Raw genomic sequence first — 22025 nt, 5'->3', positions numbered from 1 at the left:
TTCCAAAAGTCTTTCACTACGAGTGTTACATTCACCTGGACCAAACATACTGCACAAATACCTAACTCTTCTACTCTTTCCCACTTTTGCATTAAAGTCTACTAAGATGAAAAGTACCCCCCCCCCTCCTCAGTAGGCAGTCCAAAATAGTCTCTGTAGGTTTTCATAGAATTTCTCACTCTCTTCATCAGGCCTATCTGTGTGCATAAACTACCATGATTAACACATTGGTAGGATGAGCCTTAAGTCTAATACAAAGTATCCCATCATTAACAAGATAACTTCCACTAAGGGCTCTTGCCATAACTACCTTCAGTACCACAGCTACCCCCATGATGCTTTGAGTCACCTCCTGAATCAACAGCTAGCTTACCATCCTGTCTTTTGAAATGACTTTCTCCATTCCATCTGGTCTCTGTAATTACCAGGATGTCAATTTTATACCTCTCCATCTCTTTACGGACAATATTAAGAGTACCCATCTGTAGCCCCTGCACATTACATGTACCTATGTAAAGTTCACCTCTAAGGTTAATCCCATACCTTCTGTATTCTTCATTCACAATAACAATGACAGAGCCTCCATAGCTCAGTCAGTATAGATGAAGTCCTTTGGTCAGAAAGGCTTGGGTTCGATTACCGTCCGTGATGTAAGGAATTATCTGGTCTCTTTCAACTAAAGGCGAGTTAGCCAGTCTCATACAGAGGTAGAGGGATTTTTTTATCTGGAAACTCGGGTTTTTCATCCCTCAGAACATGCAATCTGGCCTGTGAACACACATGGATCTACAATCAAAAATACATACTTAAAAAAATCCCTCATTGGGAGGACTCAGCCAGTCCTAAGGGTACATGTAATGTACCCTTAGGACTGGCTGAGGAAAATTGGAGGAATCTCACATGGCAACAACAATGACTTGTGTTGGAGACTATAATATACTTCTCGAACAGGACCCTCTGCCTAATCCCTGAACACAGCTCTGATGATTATTCTGCACGAAAACAGATGCAGTATGAGATGTATTATAAGGCACTGCAAGAAAAAGGAGCAGGTTGCAGAGGCCCTTCCCTATACTTTGAAATTAATTGGGAATTTTGGAAAACTTCCAATTCCACATGAATAGATTTTTTTTTTCAGTCTTGTTTTGTGAATGACCTCATAATCTGGTCTGTTAAAAGAGAACAGACTTTGGTGTTTTCCTATTTTGCTTCTTTGGAACAGGAACATACATATATTATTCTTAGGGTGGAGCCATTGTAGAATATCTGTATTAAAATTCAGGTATCTCACAAAACTGAAAATATAAAAATGAGTTAAGAAGGTAATAATGCAGTATGTGTAAAGTAGTTAGCTAAATGTATGTATAATTTTTGTATGTCATGGGCAAGATATTTTGAGATATTTGATTTTGGCTACCAAAGTCTTGCGCAAGTGTGAAATAAATTTATTAAAATTAGTTATTAGAGCTTAATTGTGATTTTTTATGAGCTGTTTAAAGTTCTGTGATGTTGGTGCTGTTTGTATGTAGACAAACATTGTTTACTAATGTTGTTAGGGATGAGGGAAGCAAAAGTTGCCACTGTAATTCACATTGCTGGAATGATTAAATAAACTTACCTCAGAGCATAAAAGATTGTGAAATGAAGAACTGTTACAATTTCCACTAATATCATTTTGAAATTATAATTGATAAACTTTCCTGCATTATGAAAAGAACTCTTATCTTCATTTCAAACACAGTGCTGAAAGCAGTAATGAAGGTGGAGTGGTGGACTAAAGCAGAATTTGAGCAAGGAACATCAACCCACACCCCATTATGTAGAGGATAGAGTGCTAAAGATATTTATTGTTCTTTTGAACTTTTCCCTGGATATGAATCTGTGTAAGAAATGTAAGATTTCTGTGCAAGATGAGTTCCAAGAACATGGCCTCTGGTGATACTAGATTAATACTTTGCCCCATTATTAATTCATTCATCTGGGTGAAGATTTACATTTTTGACTGAAGTGTGTGCACACACACACACACACTTTTTTTTTTCTGCTACAAGCCTGAACCCATTACTAACAGCTCAAAACAATTGCTTTAACAAGCAATTGTCATGTCATGAAAAGACATGACAATTGCTTGTTAAAGTTGTCTTTCATTACCCTCACTTCTACTGTATGAGGGTAAATTGTGAAGTTATCAACCCAAAGATGCATTGCCTACTGTGAAAGAAAGCTGTTCAGTGACTGACTTAACTTGGATAGCAAAGAGTGTTACATTTAATACACAGTCTTGAGTAACATGCTCTTCTTGATGATATGGCAAAGACAACATGCTTCTCAATATTTTGCTTCTCAATATATATACTCTGGGAATGATGAGAACAAACATCGACATGGCGTAGCTGTAATAGTAGATGAAGAAATCAATAAATCAGTAATAAATTGGATTCCATTTTCTGAAAGGATAATGCTGTTACAACTTAAGGGAAACCCCATTAACATAAATATCATCCAAGCTTATGCACCCACAGCTGACAAAAGTGAAGAAGATGTTGAAGAGTTTTATGAACACCTAAAAGAGATTAAAAACCTAACAAAGAAACATGATATAAACATAGTGATGGGTGACTTCAATGCAAAAGTGGGAAGAGGGGGTGATGAAGAAATTGTTGGCGAACATGGCTTAGGCACCAGAAATGACAGAGGAGATCGCCTAGTCCAGTTCTGTCAGGAAGAAGATCTAACAATAGTAAATACCTGGTTTAAACTTCCACCCAGAAGACTGTATACTTGGAAATCGCCTCAAGATAACCAACATAACATTGTCAGAAATCAAATTGATTATATACTGATAAATAAAAGATTCCACAGTAGTATAAAGAATGCAAAGACTTATCCTGGAGCAGATATCTCATCAGACCACAATCCCATAGTTGCAGAAGTACGTCTTAGATTAAAATCAGCTAAAAAATCACAAAAGAAGAAAAAGAAAATTGATGTAGAAAAACTGAAAGACCCGAACATAAATAAAAGTGCCAAGACACAGCTTAACCTGCGATTACAACAGATTAACATAGAAGAAAATAAAAGTGTGGAATCTCTTTGGAATAGCTTAAAGAATGCCATCTTAACAACAAGTATTGAAGAAGTAGGTTATGTGAATAATATAAAACAACATGAATGGATTACAGATGAGATTCTTTCTCTTATTGATACAAGAAGAATGTACAAAAACAAAGACCTTGCCAAGTATACAGAAACACATAACATCACCAAGAAAAAAATAAAAGAAGCCAAGGAAAATTGGATGAAAAATTTATGTACTGAAATTGAACTTCTTCAGAAGAAACATGATAATTTCAATCTGTATAAGAAAATCAACAAAATTTCTGGAAAATCAACAAAATTTCTGGAAAACTGAGGAAAAAGCAAATAGTGTCTCTAAGAGACGAAAATGGAAAAATAGTTCTAGAAGAAGAGAATAAAGCACAGATTTGGATAAAATATGTAACAGAACTTTTCAATGATACTAGACAGAAGCCTATAAATATAAAAGATAACATTCAAGGACCAGCAATCATGAAATGCGAAATAGAGAATGCTATACGAACAAGTAAAGCAGGAAAAGCCAGTGGACCAGATGGTGTGCAAACAGAATTTTTAAAATTAATAGAACCAGATAACATCAAACTTCTTGAAAAACTATTTAATAAAATATATGAAAGTGATGAATTTCCATCAGATTGGCTCAAATCTACATTTATCACTGTCCCAAAGAAACCCAAAGCGAATTCCTGTGGTGACTTCCGACTTATTAGTCTAATGAGCCAAACATTAAAAATATTTTTGAAAGTAATTCAGAATCGTATTTATAGAAAAAGTGAAGAAACTCTAAGTGAAACACAATTCGGCTTTCAGAATGGTTTTGGTACTAGAGAGGCCCTTTTCTGTACCCAAATATTGATACAAAAATGCATAGAAAAACAGAAATCTGTCTTTATGTGTTTCATAGATTTTGAAAAAGCATTCGACAAAGTCAGACACACTAACTTAATAGAAGTCCTTCAACAAATAAGGCTAGACGAACAAGACATAAGACTAATAACAAATCTGTATTGGAATCAGTCAGCTACCGTTCAATTAGACAACATTACCACCAGTGATATTAACATCAAAAGAGGAGTGAGACAAGGATGTGTGCTCTCACCACTCCTGTTCAACATATATGCAGAGGTAATCTTTAAAAAAGCATTGGAAGAATGTTCAGAGGGAATCACAATAAATGGAAAGATTGTTAACAACCTTCGATATGCAGATGACACCGTGCTAATTGCAGATAATATTATGGATCTCCAAAAACTCATTGACAGAGTATACATAGAAAGCCAAAGAATGGGAATAAATATAAACATCAACAAGACAAAATACATGATCATCAGCAAACATCCAGCCTCATCAATGAAACTGACACTCAATGGGAAAAATATTGATCAAGTGTCAAGATATAAATATCTTGGTTGCTGGCTTAATGAACGGTGGGATCCAGAAATAGATATAAAGACAAGGATTGAAGTTGCACGGCAGTCCTTCATGAAAATGAGAACACTATTCTGCAATAAAGACCTAAATATGGAAGTCAGATGCCGAATGCTGAAATGCTACGTGTGGTCTATTCTGCTCTATGGAGTTGAAACATGGACATTGAAGGCGACAACCATCAAGAAAATCGAAGCCTTTGAGATGTGGCTATACAGAAGAATGCTAAAGATATCATGGACAGAAAAAATTACCAATGAAGATGTCTTAAAATCCATTGGCAAAGCTAAACATCTTGTACAAATAATCAAGAAACGAAAAACATCATATCTTGGCCACATCATGAGAAACAGCAAATACCAACTTCTACAAACTATTTTGATAGGAAGAATTGGTGGCAAAGGAACTAGAGGAAGAAAAAGAATATCATGGTTTGACAACATCAAGATGTGGACAGGAAAGAGCAGTGCACAACTGCTTAGATTAGCACAAGAGCGCAGTTTGTTCGCCAAGATGGTCGCTGACCTTCGATAGAAGATAGCACAATAACAATAAGAAGTTTATTTTCATCTTTATACTACCAACATGCATGAGAATAGTCTGGATGATCTCTCTGACAGTTGACACATTTAGCTTTCTTGGAAGAGCAAGATTTATTATCGTGTTCTTTGCTGCCACATCAGACAGAGGTAATAGAGCCATGAGAGGCAGTTTGCATATGCTACATTTCTGACATTTTAAGCATCACAGAGGATCAGGGAAGTACAGCCTAACATGAGATAACCTGCTTTTATAGATGTTGGATGTGTAGGTGTAAAAAAAAGGTAAGGATGATGTTTCTGGTGACCACCCTACATATCAGGATGTGCCTCATACCTGGCTCTCCTTCATTTTTAAGCTCTGAACATATCTCCTCATCAGGAACATCGAGGAGATCCCATTTTGATATCATTCCTCTAGAAGAATTGAGTATTTTATTACAGTGATTGTATTCCACCCATTGATATTGGTCTCGGTAATTTTTCAGAATGTTTCCGGCATGAGGTTTCCACAAGGATATCACCAGAATGTAGTTTCATTTAAATGTTTTGGGAATAATCTTCCGGTGCTTCTAAACCTTTTTGAATAAAAAAGGGTAATATTTTCTCTATTGGCTTTTCACCTGTTGATTAATTATGTGAAACATTGATACTGGTGTCAAATGTTTTTTGTTTCTTACATCTGTTATCAGATTATCTATGGTTTGATTGGAGTCTTGTGAGAGGAAATATTTGAAGATGAAGGATAAAATATTGATTCATACTCAAACGATTTTTTGTTCAGTTCTAGAGCTCCGCACCCACCATGGACCCACACACACACAGACAATTACTAACTGGCAAGCAATAAATGCACCTGGAAGTCTTGGACCTGTCTCTGGACCATGAGAAGAGACCTATGGTAACACTGCTGACCCTTGCAGTTAAGCCCACTAGCTGACCAATCCTGGCTGTATACTAAAGCAGTGCCAGGATCCTCCTTTCCAGATATCCATGGGTAACTATGTATAGTAAACATGGCAGTAGTGCTTTGGATCCCAGTGATAGTAGTTCTGAAATACAGGATATTAAAATAACACTCAGAAAAAGTAAAGCAAAGAATACAAGAAGAAAGGCAAAGAAAAACAGGAAGAATGAAAAGGATCAGTACCATCAATGGGAAGTCCCCCTCAACCGTGAACAGGTGTCCCACAAGGAGGGATTGCTATTTGATCCAGCAGTCTTTTTGGCTCTGATGATGGATATATTTTACTCAGGCAGAAGCACATTTGAAAACGGTGAGGTTTGTTGATTTTGGGTATCTGCAAAAGATACCCTAAGATCTGTTATCAGCTTCCTTGGCTACTGTGTATTCATGCATTTTACATATACTGGCCACTGAATTAGAAAGTTATTTAATACTGTGTTAGACCTCCTTTGGCAACTGCAAATACCAATCCTCTTCAATTCCCTGTGACCAGTTTGGTGAGATATGGGTTTAATGAACAGCCTTCATTAAATATTTCAGTCAACTGCTGCACACAGGAAATGTTTGTCCATACAAGCCTTCTCAGATGATGGCAATCTTGTTCCTAACAGACTATCTTAGGACCACAGTTATGCCTCTTAGACAAACAACATGGGTTATTTTTCCACTGATTAAACACCCAGGAAATATAACCTTTTGAGAAACTAGTCAGCTCTACTGTTTTCAAAAGCGTGGATCCAGCCAGATAGCACCTTTATCAAACTGTGAATGATCCTTTGTTTTTCCCATTATGATCAACACTGGAAGAAAGAAAAGAGTGAAATTTGTATGAAGGAGATATGGTTGCCAAATAGGATGGTGACTTCTCTGTGGCCCAGTCCTGCAGTTAGTTAGAAATGTTGACCAGCAGCATTTCTAAAGAGTTGCCTAGCACATGTCGTGACACATGTGACTCAGTGTTTTGCATACATGCTGCATAAGTCATGTTTACATATATCTGCATAAAGGTTTCTAATTCAGTGGCCAGGACGTGTAGCATGATTTACATAAAAAGTGTAAGCCAATCAATAGTTTTAGGGTACTGCAGTCATGGCAGCTAATATAACACAATCTATTAGATCAAGTTCTGATTCACTGACAGGGTATGAACTGATTGTTCTTATTCTTATTCCATCTCTCCTCTTTTACCTCGTGGTGTCAAGGATTTTTCTACATTTAACCACTACAGTATCGAGAATAAGGTGGTTAGCCTTATGCCTCCTGAACTGATTGTTACAGAATCAAATCCTGCTAAGGAAGAGAAAGTGAGCTAGTCAGTTTGCTTTATTTTTTATTGTGATATCAATGAAGTTTGCACAGTTGCCCTTGCAGAAAAGTGGATATCATGGAAAAATTATCACTCCCATGTAATTTTCTATTGTAGAAATGCATTCATTATTTATTTTTGATGAATCCATCAATTTCCGTTTTAAGCAGTGGGAGGAAGAAGGTTGAGCAGACAGTTAAGTAAATAGCAATGAATGTTTGGGAAGTCATATGGATGAAAATGTTGTTTCATGTGTTTAAGAAGGAGAGATTATTGGTGTCAAACACTCCCCAACTGTCTTTCTGATGTTAGTATAAGCATTATTACCACATAGAGCCATATACGGTACTAACGTCCTATAGATTGATCAATCAATCTCTCATGTATGGGCCCAACATACAGCATTGTGCCTGTTTAAATCCCCCCATTAAAACTACAGAAGTAAATAGAAGGTAAATGGATGCAGCATTTTTTAATAAACATTTATTTTTACTTACTGAGAGAAGACATATGGCAACTCTTTATATTTGTGTATATGTGTTGAGGGGAATTTGTATGAAGGAGATATGGTTGCCAAATAGGATGGTGACCTCTCTGTGACCCAGTCCTGCATCCATCATATCCTTATGAATGATGGCAGCATTTTATAATGCGAGATCATCAACAGGCTTTGAGTGTTTCCAGCAGGCAGAAGTATTGTATTACTTACTGAGAGAAGACATATGGCAACTCTTTATATTTGTGTATATGTGTTGAGGGGAATTTGTATGAAGGAGATATGGTTGCCAAATAGGATGGTGACCTCTCTGTGACCCAGTCCTGCATCCATCATATCCTTATGAATGATGGAAGCATTTTATAATGCGAGATCATCAACAGGCTTTGAGTGTTTCCAGCAGGCAGAAGTATTGGCTAAAATTTCTGCCATAGTGTCTTAATGCTGTAGATTTTTTGACAGAATCCAGGACAATTCCATTGTAGAAATGCTTTCATTATTTATGTTGGCAGTGGTTCCATCTGGCTTCTGATGTTGCAATGTCCATTTCACAAGCCTTGGATTTTTTGTTTTTATGGATGGCCTGTGTCCATTTCTTCCTCCTTAAAAAATTCAAGATGTTGTCAAAATGTTCTCTATTCCAGGATACCAAGTATTTGAATGGTTTATTTCTTGTGTGTGTGTGTGTGTGTGTGTGTGTGTAAGGGGGGAGGGGATGAAGAGACTTAAGCATGGCATTCATCTCATCTATTAATGGATATGGAGGTATATCCTTGATTTTCTTAGATTCATATTCCTTTCAACTAATGTTTTCTAATGGAGTGGAATCATTTTTATTGTATAAATCAGTAGGAGGCCATATTCATTTTTCTCTCTGATTCACTCTCTCTGGTAATTGCATGCAAATCATATGATTCAGTAGAATTACATCAATTACATTGATGTAATTCTGAGAAGGTGTGACATTTATATATGTTAAGATTCCTTTTGACAATTTCTTTATAGTTGTCTTTTCTGAATAAGAGGATTTACCATTAGTTGTTGCTTCTGCTGTTGTGGTATATTTTCTCTTCACCTCTCAATATGGAACATTCTACTTGGTGTTAGTTTTTTGAATCTCCTTTTCATCCTTTCCCCTTTGGCTTGCTTGAAAGTAGGCTGGCTGTTCTCCATCACAATGAGGATATTTCAATTTTATTCACCTATCATTGTTCTCATGCTTTTTACTGACAGAGGCACAGATAACAAAACTGCAATAAGCAGTCTACAACAACAAATTTCTGACACTTAAAGTAGTTAAAGCAGTGCAAAGTATTCAGGATGTATTGCCTGACAGGGAAGATGCAATATCCAGTTTTCACCAATGTTGGGAGAGTTTCAGGGCAGCAAATATAAGAATGATATTCCTGGTCTGAGACAGATGACACCATCCCTAATTTTTTATGGCTGTCACTACTTGGTTCATGAATCCAGAGCAAATCTCCTTGGAAATATTGAGGAGGTCCAACCTCAATATTACTTGTCCATCAGGTTGAGAAAGGTTCACACTCACGGGCATTGTATGAAAGTGTTGCTCTTTTTATGAGTGGCTGTTTTGACAAGAATGTTCCATTCCTAAAGAGAATGCCTTAACAGATTTTGGGGATTTTGGGGATCTGCCAAACCCTCTTGGATAAAGATGAGTGACATTTTCCTAATCAGACAATCATTTGCTGAGTATATAATGAAGAAAGAAGGCATAAAAACAGGGGAAAAAAATATAAATTGAGCATTCTTCTTGACAAGTTATTGTAAGGTAAGAACTACTTTATATATTAAATTTTATTCTAATTTCATTAAATTAAATTAGGAATTAGAAGATCTCAGTCAGAAAGATGTTAAAAAAGAAAATCTTTTTTTCAATCATTTAACTAATTCACCATTCTAAATTAGCATATGTGGTGACAAATAAGAAATAAATGCTTTAAATTTTATACACAGTAAATACAAATTAAGTATTAATTTGTATTTACTATGTATATTATATTATATGATGTATATACGTATATTATATATATATCTTGTTTCATCCTTTATCCAGTAAACAAAGTATGTTTGCTTACACTGGATAGTTGTGAAGTTGTAGCCAGTTGTGAAGATACTTCATGTTCATGAAGTATATTCACCACAACTAGGCTACTTGTATAGAGATGCTAATGACTTCACATTAATTTGACATCATTAGCCTCTATATGCAAATAGTCTAGTTATAAAGATACTTCACGCACAAATTTTATTGCTTACGTTTGGATAAAGGATTAAACCAGAATATAATTTCTTGGCAATTTTAATATAATTTATAACCAAGTGGAAAAACTTTCTACTACTAGCTACTTACTTTTAGGAGTTTTAGTTGTTTTTCAGCTTGTTCTTTAGTTGCAGGTAACATATCTTTGGGTATTTGTTTTTCCTTTACCTGGATAAATGTTATTATAGTTTTTACCGTTTCAAAGTAAACCTTAATTTCTTCAGTAACAGAGTTAATTTCTTGCACTCTGTCAGAGAGTTTTACTCCTAGAAGACTATATCTATGATTAATTTCTGAAAGCTGCTGTTGAACAGGACTCAGGTCTAAAAAAAGAAGCTGCTTTTAATATATATTTATAAAGGAATCAATACTCTACATTTACTAGTATAAAATTTACATAACTGGATAACTGGTTCTGTATGTTTAACTAAGCTATCTAACAGAAAGGAAAAAGAGAAGATAAATCAATGCATTTCATCATTATTAGAATTGTTCCTTGAATATATGGAATACATGAAAGTATAGGAAATATATGTTAAAGGACAACACTAAAGCATATATAAAGGAGGGCTAAGAAGTTTTGATAAACACCTAGAGGAAAAATTATATTTTCTGATGAGACTTTTTTCTCAGAAGAATGCAAATGAAGCAGCTGCATTGGACCAAGAGCATAACACTTTGTGGGGAATATGTAGAATGATGTATAAATTACATGGTTCTTCCTAAATTCCTTCGATGATTATCAGAACTTCTCCCTCCCCACCCCCTTCTCCTCGTATTACACACACTGTCTTGTGATTCTCATCATAAATAGTTTCCAGCAAGATCACATTAATGTGATCACCATTCTCTGTGATGATCATTTATTCCACTCCTGTAAACATCTCACATACTCATGATTTATTTATGAGGGTGGGCTGAGAATCACCATGAAGGAATTGAGGAAGAACCACGTAACTTACACATTATTCTGCATATTCCCTATGAAGTGTTATACACTTGTTCCAATGCAACTGCATCATTTACAATCTTCTGAGAAAAAGTCTTATCAGAAAATATAATTTTTGTTCTAGGTGTTTATCAAAACTTCTCAGGTCCCACCCCTCATATAATGTTCATTTTTTACAGTATTACATATTATTATTATTATTATTATTACCCAAGACCAAATGGAGTCAAAGAGACATCTGGGAGGTCCTTTTATCATACTCACAGTTCATCATACCATGCTTTAAACACACTCAAATTCTCTGCAGACACCACACTCTCAGGCAAGGCATTACGATCATTCACAACTCTGCATGAAAAAAACCTGCTTCTCACTCCCCTACTCACACCCTCTTTATACAGTTTCCAGGGATGACCTCTTGTTCTCCCCTGATCTCCCACTATTTTCTGTAGAATCTCTTCAGCATTGATCCTATAACAACCCCCTTACTAACTTGTAGGTCTCTATCATATCTCTCCCTCTTCCTCCTGTCCACCAGACTCTGCAAGTTTCATTTTCTCAATCTTTCCTTATACTCAACATTCCAGAGGTTAGAAACTACTAGTCAGTCACCTCTAGGCCCTTTCCAACATCTCTTTGTCCTTCGGAAAACCAGGTGACCAAATCTGTGGCCTAATCAAAGCCTTATACAATGGAACAAGAATCCCCCTACTTCTACAAGTCAGTGTCCTCTGCATCATTTCCCAAAGCCTTTTTGTTGTCTTCACAATTTTGGCTATGTGTTCCCTAAATTTCACATCCTTATCCACTATCACTCCCAGATCTCTTATTTCCTCCACCTCTGACAATATATCCTCACCAAGCATAAATTCTGCATCCTATCTTTGTTTTCCAAATTTTAAAACCTTACATTTTGCAACATTGAACTCACATCCCCATTTCTGTGCCCAATCACTCAATTTATTCAAGTCTTCTTGTAAGGCCACAACATCTTCCCTAATTTTCATGGTTCGTCCCAACTTTGCATCATCTGCAAACAACTGAATATCTCCATCCAAATCTTCACCAATATCATTAATATACAGGTTAAACAGTAAATGGCCCTAAAACAGTCCCCCGAGGCACACCACTAGTGACTTTCCTTTTCCTGGATATCGCTTCCCCATACACAACTTGTTGATACCTATCAAATAGCCAGTCTCCAATCCAAAGCACTAATCTAACATCCAATCCCATCTGCTCTAGTTTCACAATCAACTTATCATGCGGTAATCTATCAAAAGCCTTTGTGAAATCTAAGTATATTACTGTGTATCCTTTTCCTCTGTCCAAGCAGTCACCTTATTGTAATAAGTAAGTAGATTACTAAAACATGACCTCCCTTTAGCAAATCCATGCTCTACATCAAAGAAAATACCATTGTTGTCAACTCAATTCTGGATCCTAGATCTCACAAGCTCTGCAACAACTTAACTACAACACCTGACACACAGATAGGCCTATAGTTTGATGCTTGAGTTCTATCACCTCCTTTATGAAGTGGCACAATCTTGCCCTCCTTCCACTCCTTAAGAACTTGACCCAGTGCAAGACCCATATTAAAAAAATATGTTATGGCCTTCGTCAACTCCTGGCACATTCCTTCAGAATACGTGGTGATATATTATCAAGTCCCACAGCCTTATTTACATCTAGTTTGCTCAACTTCCCATACACCTCTTGCTCACTTACAGTCGGTCTCTCCTCTCCATCATCAACTGCTCTCAATCTCTTCATGAAATCACATTCACAAAATTGAAAGACCTTTATGAACTGCTCATTAAGTATCTCCACCACACCTTCCACAACAGCTGTCTTTATACCATTTTCTCCAATCAGTGTCATCCTTCCATAATCATTCTTTCTTTTGCTGGCTACATATCGAAAAAACTGCTTAGGATTGTTTTTGGCTTCATTAGCTAACTGCTGTCATACCCACTTTAGCTTCCCTCAGCAACCAAGTAACCTGCCTTGCCTGATCTTTGTAGTCCTCATGGAATTGGTTATTTCCACTTCTCTTATGCTGCCTCCATAATGCCCATTTTCTCTGTATTACATGCTTAATCTCTTTATTTGTCCATTTCACACCTATCTTATTTAACCTTCTCACCCTTGGAATACATTTAGACATTGCATCTACTAGATAGTTTCTGAAAATCCTCCAAGCTGCATTGATCTCTTTTCCAGCTAACTCCTCATTCCATGCTACACCTGCAAGCTGTCTCTTGAGCTCTTCATAATCACTACCCTTGTAGGTCCACATATAGCCTTTTCTTACAGAGGTCCTAACACTGCTGGCAACCACCCAGATAATCACCTCATGGTCACTCTCACCAATTGGTGGGTGATTTGATACCTCATTTATAATTACAACCTCTGATGAGATTACCAAATCCAAATATACTGCATAAAAATTTCAAACAAAAGGTTTAAGTTTCATTATATGATAAAATAATCTTAAAATATATTTTTTAAATCTTAAAACAATCTTAAAATATATATTTTTTGTATTTAATTAATGCAGTTGTGCATTACTATTAATAATTGCAATTGGCATGTGGTTTAAGTTGTATCCATACAAAGGACACATGCTTAAACAGTCATTTTGCTTACTGTATGTTGTATTCCTTAGAGTATTGCATAAAAATGTTGTATACAGATCATTTTTTGTATATAGCAGTGTTCCTATGCCATAAGTAAAATGCACACACTATATTAATGACAACCATGTTCTCACCATAATTTCACTTGCTTCTCAGTATCATGTGTGTGTTGATTGTGAGGTTTTAGAACAGCTGTTGCTAGGTAACAGAAATGCTAATAACAAGCAAGAAGTAGAGCTGAATAAACTACCAGGTTAAGTTCTGTGATCTTGAAAAGGTTTTTATATGCATCTTTAGCTACTCTCCAATGAGGAAGTGTGAAGTTAATACTAGAGGACAGTATGTTTTAAGCTTTCATATATTAGTGAGAATGTCATATGCTTAATAAAAAGTAAGTGTTATATGTTCCATGGAGTAAGATGCAGCCTTGTATTGCCATGCATTGTGGGAAGGTTCACTATTCAGACTAGTTTTCATCTTCATCAAGGTTATGTCAGTTGGAGTTTGATCTATGCAGATACTGACAGTTAACCCAATGGCAGAAATTGTATTTTCAATGGCATTATATATTTTGCTACAAAAGTAGCAAAATATATAATGCCATATTATGAAAACTGCATAAAATTAGGATGAAAATAAGAATATAATTCTTATCGAGTATAATATATCCACCTTAGATGGAACTAATTTTCCGTTTTGGTACAAATTTCCATGCACGAATTCCATCTTCTTCATTCATTGTCTTTATCATTCCTCTAACTCACACTCACTTAGAATTGTGATTTTATGCAATCCAAAGGTAAAGCCATAGTAAAAAAAATCATTTTCTCCAACAGCATTAATTCATACAACTGCCTTGGAAGCACGTTTTAAACAATAACAACAGCATGGGTTCCCTATGAATGAAAACATAGATCATAATGAAAATAAAATAAGATATTTTCTCTAGGAATTTAGGTTTTTCAGGTTCGAAAATGGACAGATTAACCAGAAAACACAAGCATTTTCACAACAAAACTATCATGTAGTGTTGTCAGATGGTACATATTGCAGTTGGTGGATTATGTAATGTAATGTGTACTTGAATGTGGAAGTGTCATGTAATAACTTTACAAGGAGTTGTGGAAGTAATGGTAAATGATCTCTTAGTAATAAGTACACCATCATCAAAGAAAAGAAATATTACCCTCGATAGCACCCAGATTATCAGAAGAGCTTCTTCGACTACCAAATCCACTAGATGCACTTGAGATAGGACTCTGACTAATTGTTGCTCCTTTAGTTGGTGAAGTAGGATAGCCATCAGGTGATCTTCTTGTTTCTAATTTAAAAAATCAAAAAAAAATTTGCTTATTTTGATAAAAAACTTTAGGTATGATTTCTAAAAAATTATAAAGGAAACAAAAAAAAATGTTGCATACTGACAACTACAGAAAGCCTGCTAAAAACTTCATGCAATTTTTTGCATAAAATTAGGATGAAAATAAGAATATAATTCTTATCAAGTATACTACATCCACAAATATAATACATATATCAGATTTTGGAGCTCTCAAAAGTTATATTAGATTCTTAAAAGAGCTTGAGAAGACCTGTGATAATGAGATTGTAGGACAATTTTTAGTCACATGATCACAGTCCTTATGCAAAACAAAATATATCGATGTAACATACAATTATCTTCCAGATTTTATTCCAGACTTCTTTGCTGCCATGTACTCTAAATATAGATGTGTATTGGATGCAGGATTCCTTCTGGATCTGAGGACAGAGGTGTCTTAGTTGGTCTGGGCACATATGAAATCAATAAGACTTGTTTGGGGATTTTCATTAAGGGAAACAGTTTTGGAATATAATTGAAAGAGTCCATACCAGATTTTTTTTTCTTCACTACATTCTAAACTATTAAGGGATGTTGTATGTTGTAATTGTGAGAAGGTGGGAATACAGCATAAGAAGATTTACCACTGGAAGTTGTAATTTTCTACTTTTTGTGATACTTCCTCTTTGTCTTCTGAGAAGAGATTCTCTGCTCACTTTTGATTTTTTCAAATTTTCTTTATATGGTTCTACCTTTTGATTGCTTGGGAGTATGCATGGTGATTTCCCTCGCAGTTAAAGCATTTTGGTGTTTTGCTCTTACAGTCTTTGTTCTTGTGATCTTTACTGCCATGACAGGCAGTCTAAAACAACCACACTTCTGACATTTAAAGCAATGCAAAGGGTTGGAGATATACAGCCTTACTGGACAACTGAGATAAGCAGTTTTGAAAGATGTTGGTGGTTTATGTGTGTTGAAAGAATAATGATATTTCTGATGGGAATCAGATGATCATCCTTACATATAAGTATTCTCCTTATAGTTGTCACTCCTTAGTCCTTCAATTTAAAACAGATCTTTTCATATAGAACAACAAAGAGGTTCAGCTATCAATCTGTGAGATTGTTGGTTTATTTGTTTCTTTGATATTTTATGGGATGAGCATAACTAAGGTTAATAATGTGTCAGTAAATGGTCATAGCAGTATGAAAGTTAAAAAAATATAAAATATGAAAAATAGATATAGATAAAAATGTATATAAATGTAGTTCTAAAAAGAAAAGTTTGCAAAAACAAGTATATAAAAAACATGGATCAAAAGCAGGCATAAAATGATTTGTGAAAAGGTGTAAAAGTTTCATAAAACATAAATGAAAAAGAACAAGGTATTAAAAGGGTATGTACTAAGAAACAACACTATATAAATAAAAATACTGTAAAAGATATTGTCTGTAAAAATGTATAAACAAAAGAAACATCTGTTCAGTTGGATAAAATTTGCCTGAGTGTATGGGGCTCATCCAGATTATTATTATTATGATTATTATTATTATTATTATTATTTATTATGAGCCCAGAATTACAAAATTTACATGTACGCATATCTGAGCTTTGCAATGAATGAGTGTGTAAGATGGCTATGATCTATGTGAAGCAGAGCAAGAAAAACTTCCATTGTTTGAACCCTGCATGGATTACACTGCAATAATTTAATTTCAGGCTTAATTTAGTAGAGTACTTTATTAGTCTCTCTATTCCAAGATGACTTTCACTGGGACAGAAGCCTGTACCAGAAAATCTGTATGGTTCAGGCAGATGGTGCATGTTTGAGAAACAAACTGATAGCCAGGTTTCCCATGATACCAAAATGACTTGGAATCCAACAGAAGTGTACATCTAAGTGTAGCTTCCATAACAGAGAGAGGAGGTGCTGGGGAAATTGGGGGTTCTGTTATTGAATTGACCTTAGCTGCAAAAATGTGACACTTAAAACAACATTGCGTGGCTCAATGATCTTACATGTATGGTTGGGAGAAATGAATGTTTCTGTACAGCTGGACTTTTCATTGCCCTGAAGAGAACTTTGTGAATCTGAATATATTTTTTTATCTTTGACAGTGATGCAATCTGATACTCTAGTGCAAGCACTATCACATACAGCTCAGATGACTATGTTACATTCTAGGAGGATTTGTGCAAATATAATGCAGCTGAAAAGATGGCAGAAGATCTGACTAGGTCCTCCAAATTTTAACCATTCAATGCTATATACAATCATATCAATCAGTTTGAAGCTCATAGCAATCACTGTTATGAATTTCAAAGAGCTGGTAGACAACAGGAAGAGTAGAAATTTTTGATAGCCTGCAGAAAGAATACGTATATGCTGGTATGTATAAATGCCATAGTGGAAGTATATTTATGGACATCTGGACTATGTTGTCTATTGCAATTTCTAGACATCGTAGGAGAACTTTTATCTGCAAATAATCAAAGGATGTTATGGCAGACTCTTGAGTGTTGCACAGATTCTACCATTGTGGATGAAAAATAATTGGGAAGTTGGGGTGGTCTGGCAGAGATTTTATTTTCATTATGTATAACAAAGATTCATGTTGAAGTGGAAAAGGTGACTCATCGTAAAGACTAGGAATAGATGATGTTTGAATACAGCAAGTGATATTCTGCAATATCCTAGGAAACTCCAGTTCATCAACCTCTGTTCCCACATAAGTCTTTGTCACATAATTAACCTCACTTAGATGATACATATCCTTGCACAGTGGTAACTCAGTAACTCAACTATTTTATTTGCTTCTGTCACCTCATGGCCATCAGCGCTCATTAAAGTTATTCTTCCACATAACAAAGAACTCATTGGGAGATTTCCTTTAGTATGCTTGGCTAGCTTCTGTTTACAATCTGACTGATCACCTTTCTCCTTACATCCTCCACAATATTTTCTTTTCGGAAACTCATGCTTAATGACATTAGTAATCCATCTATCATCCTACCTTAGGGAGAGAATTTAAGGATAACTGAAGATAAACCTTAATCATCTGCAATACACTACTAACTTCCTTCCCTTGCAAGTTTATCTGCCATGGCACAGCTTCGAGCTTTTGCCTAAGCTTGTTATAATTACCTGCCTTGTAATTTCACATATACCCCTTCTTGATGGAATATTCCTCAGTTTTTATAATCTCCCAAGTCAAGACCGCATGGTTACTTTCCCCAGTCGGAGGCAATGTGGTCACATTAGGTACAGATAGCTTTTGATCCTATGCCCAATACTATCGAACCTAGAGTCCCCTACAACACATGCTGCCTAAAGTAATTATCTCTCGGTAGGTATAAATTCAATTTCCTTCCTGCCATGTGCTCTCTCTTCCTTCCAATCCATATCTCCATAGTTGAAATCCCTCCATAATAATCACTTGACCTGCAATCATTGTACTAATTTGCTGATGCATGTCTTCCAGATCATTCCTGGAATCCCCTGGCCTATAGCAGTAACCAACCGTATATTTTGTCTTCTTTATTGGCCTTATTTCCTTATTGGCCTTGATGTCACACCAGACTGCTGTCACAACGACACCCTCCTGCTTATCTGCTATTCTTTTTAGCTGCAATTCATTTGCTATCATCAGCAATACCCCCCCCCCCACCATCCTATCTTTTCTATCTTCCCTGAAAATACTAAACCATTCACAATCTACCACTGTAACTATGTCATCTGCTGTTAGTCAAGTCTCACTAATGCCTATAACATTTGGCAAATTTACACTAACTAATGCCAAAAACTTCTCCCCTCTTGTTTCTGATACTTCTGGCATTAGTATATAGAAAGTGCTGCATCCCTTTAAAACCTCCAACTACCTTTACTTTCTGATCATTGAGTTCCTACATAATTTTCTCCTTACCATGTTTTTCTTGTTTGCTGACATGATCTCGATATTTACCTTGGACTATCTGCTTCTTTCTCTTCTCAGCCCTGCTACTTTCTTGCTGCTTCTGCAACGTTTTGATTTCATACACTGTCCTGTGAAGGATACCATTCATCATTATGTTCAAATATATTGTATTAGTATGCAAAAATGAAGTTAGCCACTACCACATGTGTCCTGAAATCCTCTTATGCTGAGAAGGTGTCAGTTAAGAAACTTTCAACTGCAACATAACCTCATCTGTTTATTCCACCATCCAATAATTTCAGCATATCTGAACTTTATGACCTTGAGTTCTCTCTGAAGTGGATCAGTAACCAGATCTATGGTCTTACTCCTGAAACAACTCAAAGAATGATTCCATTCAATTAGAATCTATTGGTAAAGAAAATTATGGAAAGGATATCACCGAAAGGTAAAACCACCATCCCCCCCACACACACACAGAAAAAGCTGACACTTCTGTATCCACGGAATGTATACTAAACTCACCAAATGATTCTGACACACCAGATGATGCATTAAACATTTTTCCAGAGGAAGTCATGGATACTAGCCATTAAATATAATCCTGACAAAGGCAAGCCCTCCATGTCTCAGAAATTGGACAAGTCTATAACAATAAGAAAATGTTTACAATAGAGTTGTAGTGACTTTTTCTAAAATATTGATAATATCAAGATCAGCTGCATAAACAAACCCTTCTGTTTCTATCTGCAGAAACAAACTTAAAATCCAGTGAGTAATCAAGATTAAGGAAATTCTCTGTTCAATAGGACATGGATATAGTCTTGCTCATGAAGGAATAGCTATCATAGTGGGCAATCATACTCCTTTGGACCACATCCAGCTTAATACTACCCTCAAAGCATTATCATTCACACATCCATAGGATTTCTTCTTATAATATGTTCCATTTATTTAACAAATTATTATAAGATTAAATGAAAAGAAATTTGATCATCTTATAATGCAACTTCTTCAGCCAATACAAATGACTTTAATGAACACAACACCGTGGAGAAGTGCCAACACCAATGAACAAGGTAGTATCTTTGAGTGAAGGCTCGACAATCACAACTTCTTCCTTCTTAATAATAGACTCAATACCTTCTTACTTATGCTTAACTGCTTGTATCCTGCAAGAGATATTAGAACATCTACAATGCCATTTTCCCACTACTCACTAGGGATGTTGAAGATAACATGGAAGCAGTTGTTTTCCTATTATTTGCACTGTCTTCATAGGAATCATGTTCTCCTACACAGACACAAAAGTTGAGAATTGATCAACCTGAATGGAGTGCTTTTTCTTATCTTGCAATACTTAAAGCATTTGCTGAAGCAGTGAAGCTGAAGCACTTATCAATGAATATCTGAAATATGTAACAAATTGGATTGTCCAGGCAGCAACAGCTGCAATTTCAAAAACATCATCTTGATTTCCACACTACCCATAACCTTGGTGAAACCCAGAATGCCATGCAGCCAAAAAAAGATCAGAACAGAGCCTGCAATATATTTCATAGATACTCTTCCAAATCAAATCTAATAGTTTTTAAATGTGTTCAAGCCAAAGCACAATATGTGGTATGTCAGAGTAAAAAAAAAAAAATCTTGGATCAAATTCACATCATTGATTAAAGAAACAACCAGTGCAAAAATTGTATAAGATAAAATCAGGAAAATGTGGATATCAAACATATGTTTGTCTGCCCAGGAACATAAAGAATCTGTTGTTGCTGATCTCAAAGCTTTAACAACACTTGGAGAAAAAAATTTGCTTGTATCTCAGCAAAAGCTTCATATTCTGCTAACTTTTTAATACCAAAAGTGCAACGAGAGAAATAGCTGTTAAACTTTTCCTCTAATGGGCTAAAGCCATACAATCCGATATTCATTAAAGAAGAAGAACTAAAAAGAGGCCTTTTACTATCTCATCTCAGTTAGTTTTTCTGATGATATCTAATATGATACGATAAATCACTTTTTATGCATAGAAGATGGAGATCCATCTATTATGGATCTCCATCTCTGCTGTACAATGGAATACTTAACGAGGAAGAGTTTTCGGATTCTTGGCATAAGCCAATTGTCACTGCCATCCGAACACTAGTAAAGGATACAATGCAAGCAAAGAATTAATGACCTTTTGCTCTCACTAGCTGTCTTTGTAAATTATTGGAGAAAATGGTTAATATACCACAAATGACAACAATCTTCTCTCCAAAACACAATATGGCTTTCATAGACATCATTCAACATTGGACTATTTGGTCCATTTAGAAACATGTATAGAGATGCATTCCATAAGTGAGAACCTTGGGTTTTAGTTTTTCTTTGACTTGAAAAAGATTGACACAGCATAAAGCGATTTACAACCTAGATCCCAGAGAGCACCATCCTATATTCATTAAACACTTTGTCTAGTCGAGTCTTCCAAGTCCAACTAGGAAGTAAACTATTTTGAACATATCATCAAGAAGAGATGTTCACCAAGCCTCTGTCTTAAGTGTATATCCTTTGCTGTCGGAGTTAATTCAATCACTGAACAGCCTCCTCCCACTGTAAGCAATGCCAGAGTATTTTATTAATAAGGTGTGACACCTTTTCACTATTTGCATATGGGAAGTATATGACTTTTTCATTACTTCATGCTTCATATCTCTTCTAAGTAGAACTCTCACTGATGAGACCTCAATATAGGTCTAAAAAACCAGTCTATCTCTTCTAAGTAGAACTCCCACTGATGGGACCTCAATATATGTCTAAAAAACCAGTCTAGGAAATGGCATGTCAAAAATACATTGCATTTATACATGTACTAAAAGGGGTGTGTTTTGCATTATGGGATACTAAAGCAATTAATGTGAAGTAATTAGCCTCTATATACAAGTAGCCTAGTGGTGAAGTTTCATGTGCAAACTTGGTTTGCTTACACTTGGTTGAAGGATTAAACAAGAATATAATTTCTTGGGAAGTTTAATTTAGTTTAGAACCAGAAGAAAAAATTTTTTTTTACAACCAGTTCTAATTAAAATTAA

At 35.6% G+C, this 22025-nt stretch overlaps 1 protein-coding gene across 1 annotated transcript in view; it reads right to left on the bottom strand.

Moving 5' to 3' along the window:
- Positions 1-22025, bottom strand: part of LOC150107495 (uncharacterized) — a 1121546-nt gene that overhangs the window by 569378 nt on the left and 530143 nt on the right. Inside the window, exons 37-38 of the mRNA XM_090392112.1 lie at positions 14900-15034; positions 10213-10445 (exon numbers count right to left, since the gene is read on the bottom strand). Of these exons, the coding sequence (XP_090248238.1) occupies positions 10213-10445; positions 14900-15034 (368 nt within the window). The remainder of the gene's footprint in view (positions 1-10212; positions 10446-14899; positions 15035-22025) is intronic.

This window comes from Typopeltis vanoorti, chromosome 4 (assembly GCF_054136105.1).
Source record: "Typopeltis vanoorti isolate ZY-2024b chromosome 4, IOZ_Tvanoo_1.0, whole genome shotgun sequence".
In the NCBI taxonomy this organism is placed as follows: domain Eukaryota; kingdom Metazoa; phylum Arthropoda; class Arachnida; order Uropygi; family Thelyphonidae; genus Typopeltis; species Typopeltis vanoorti.
This window is presented reverse-complemented; position numbering and strand designations above follow the sequence as displayed.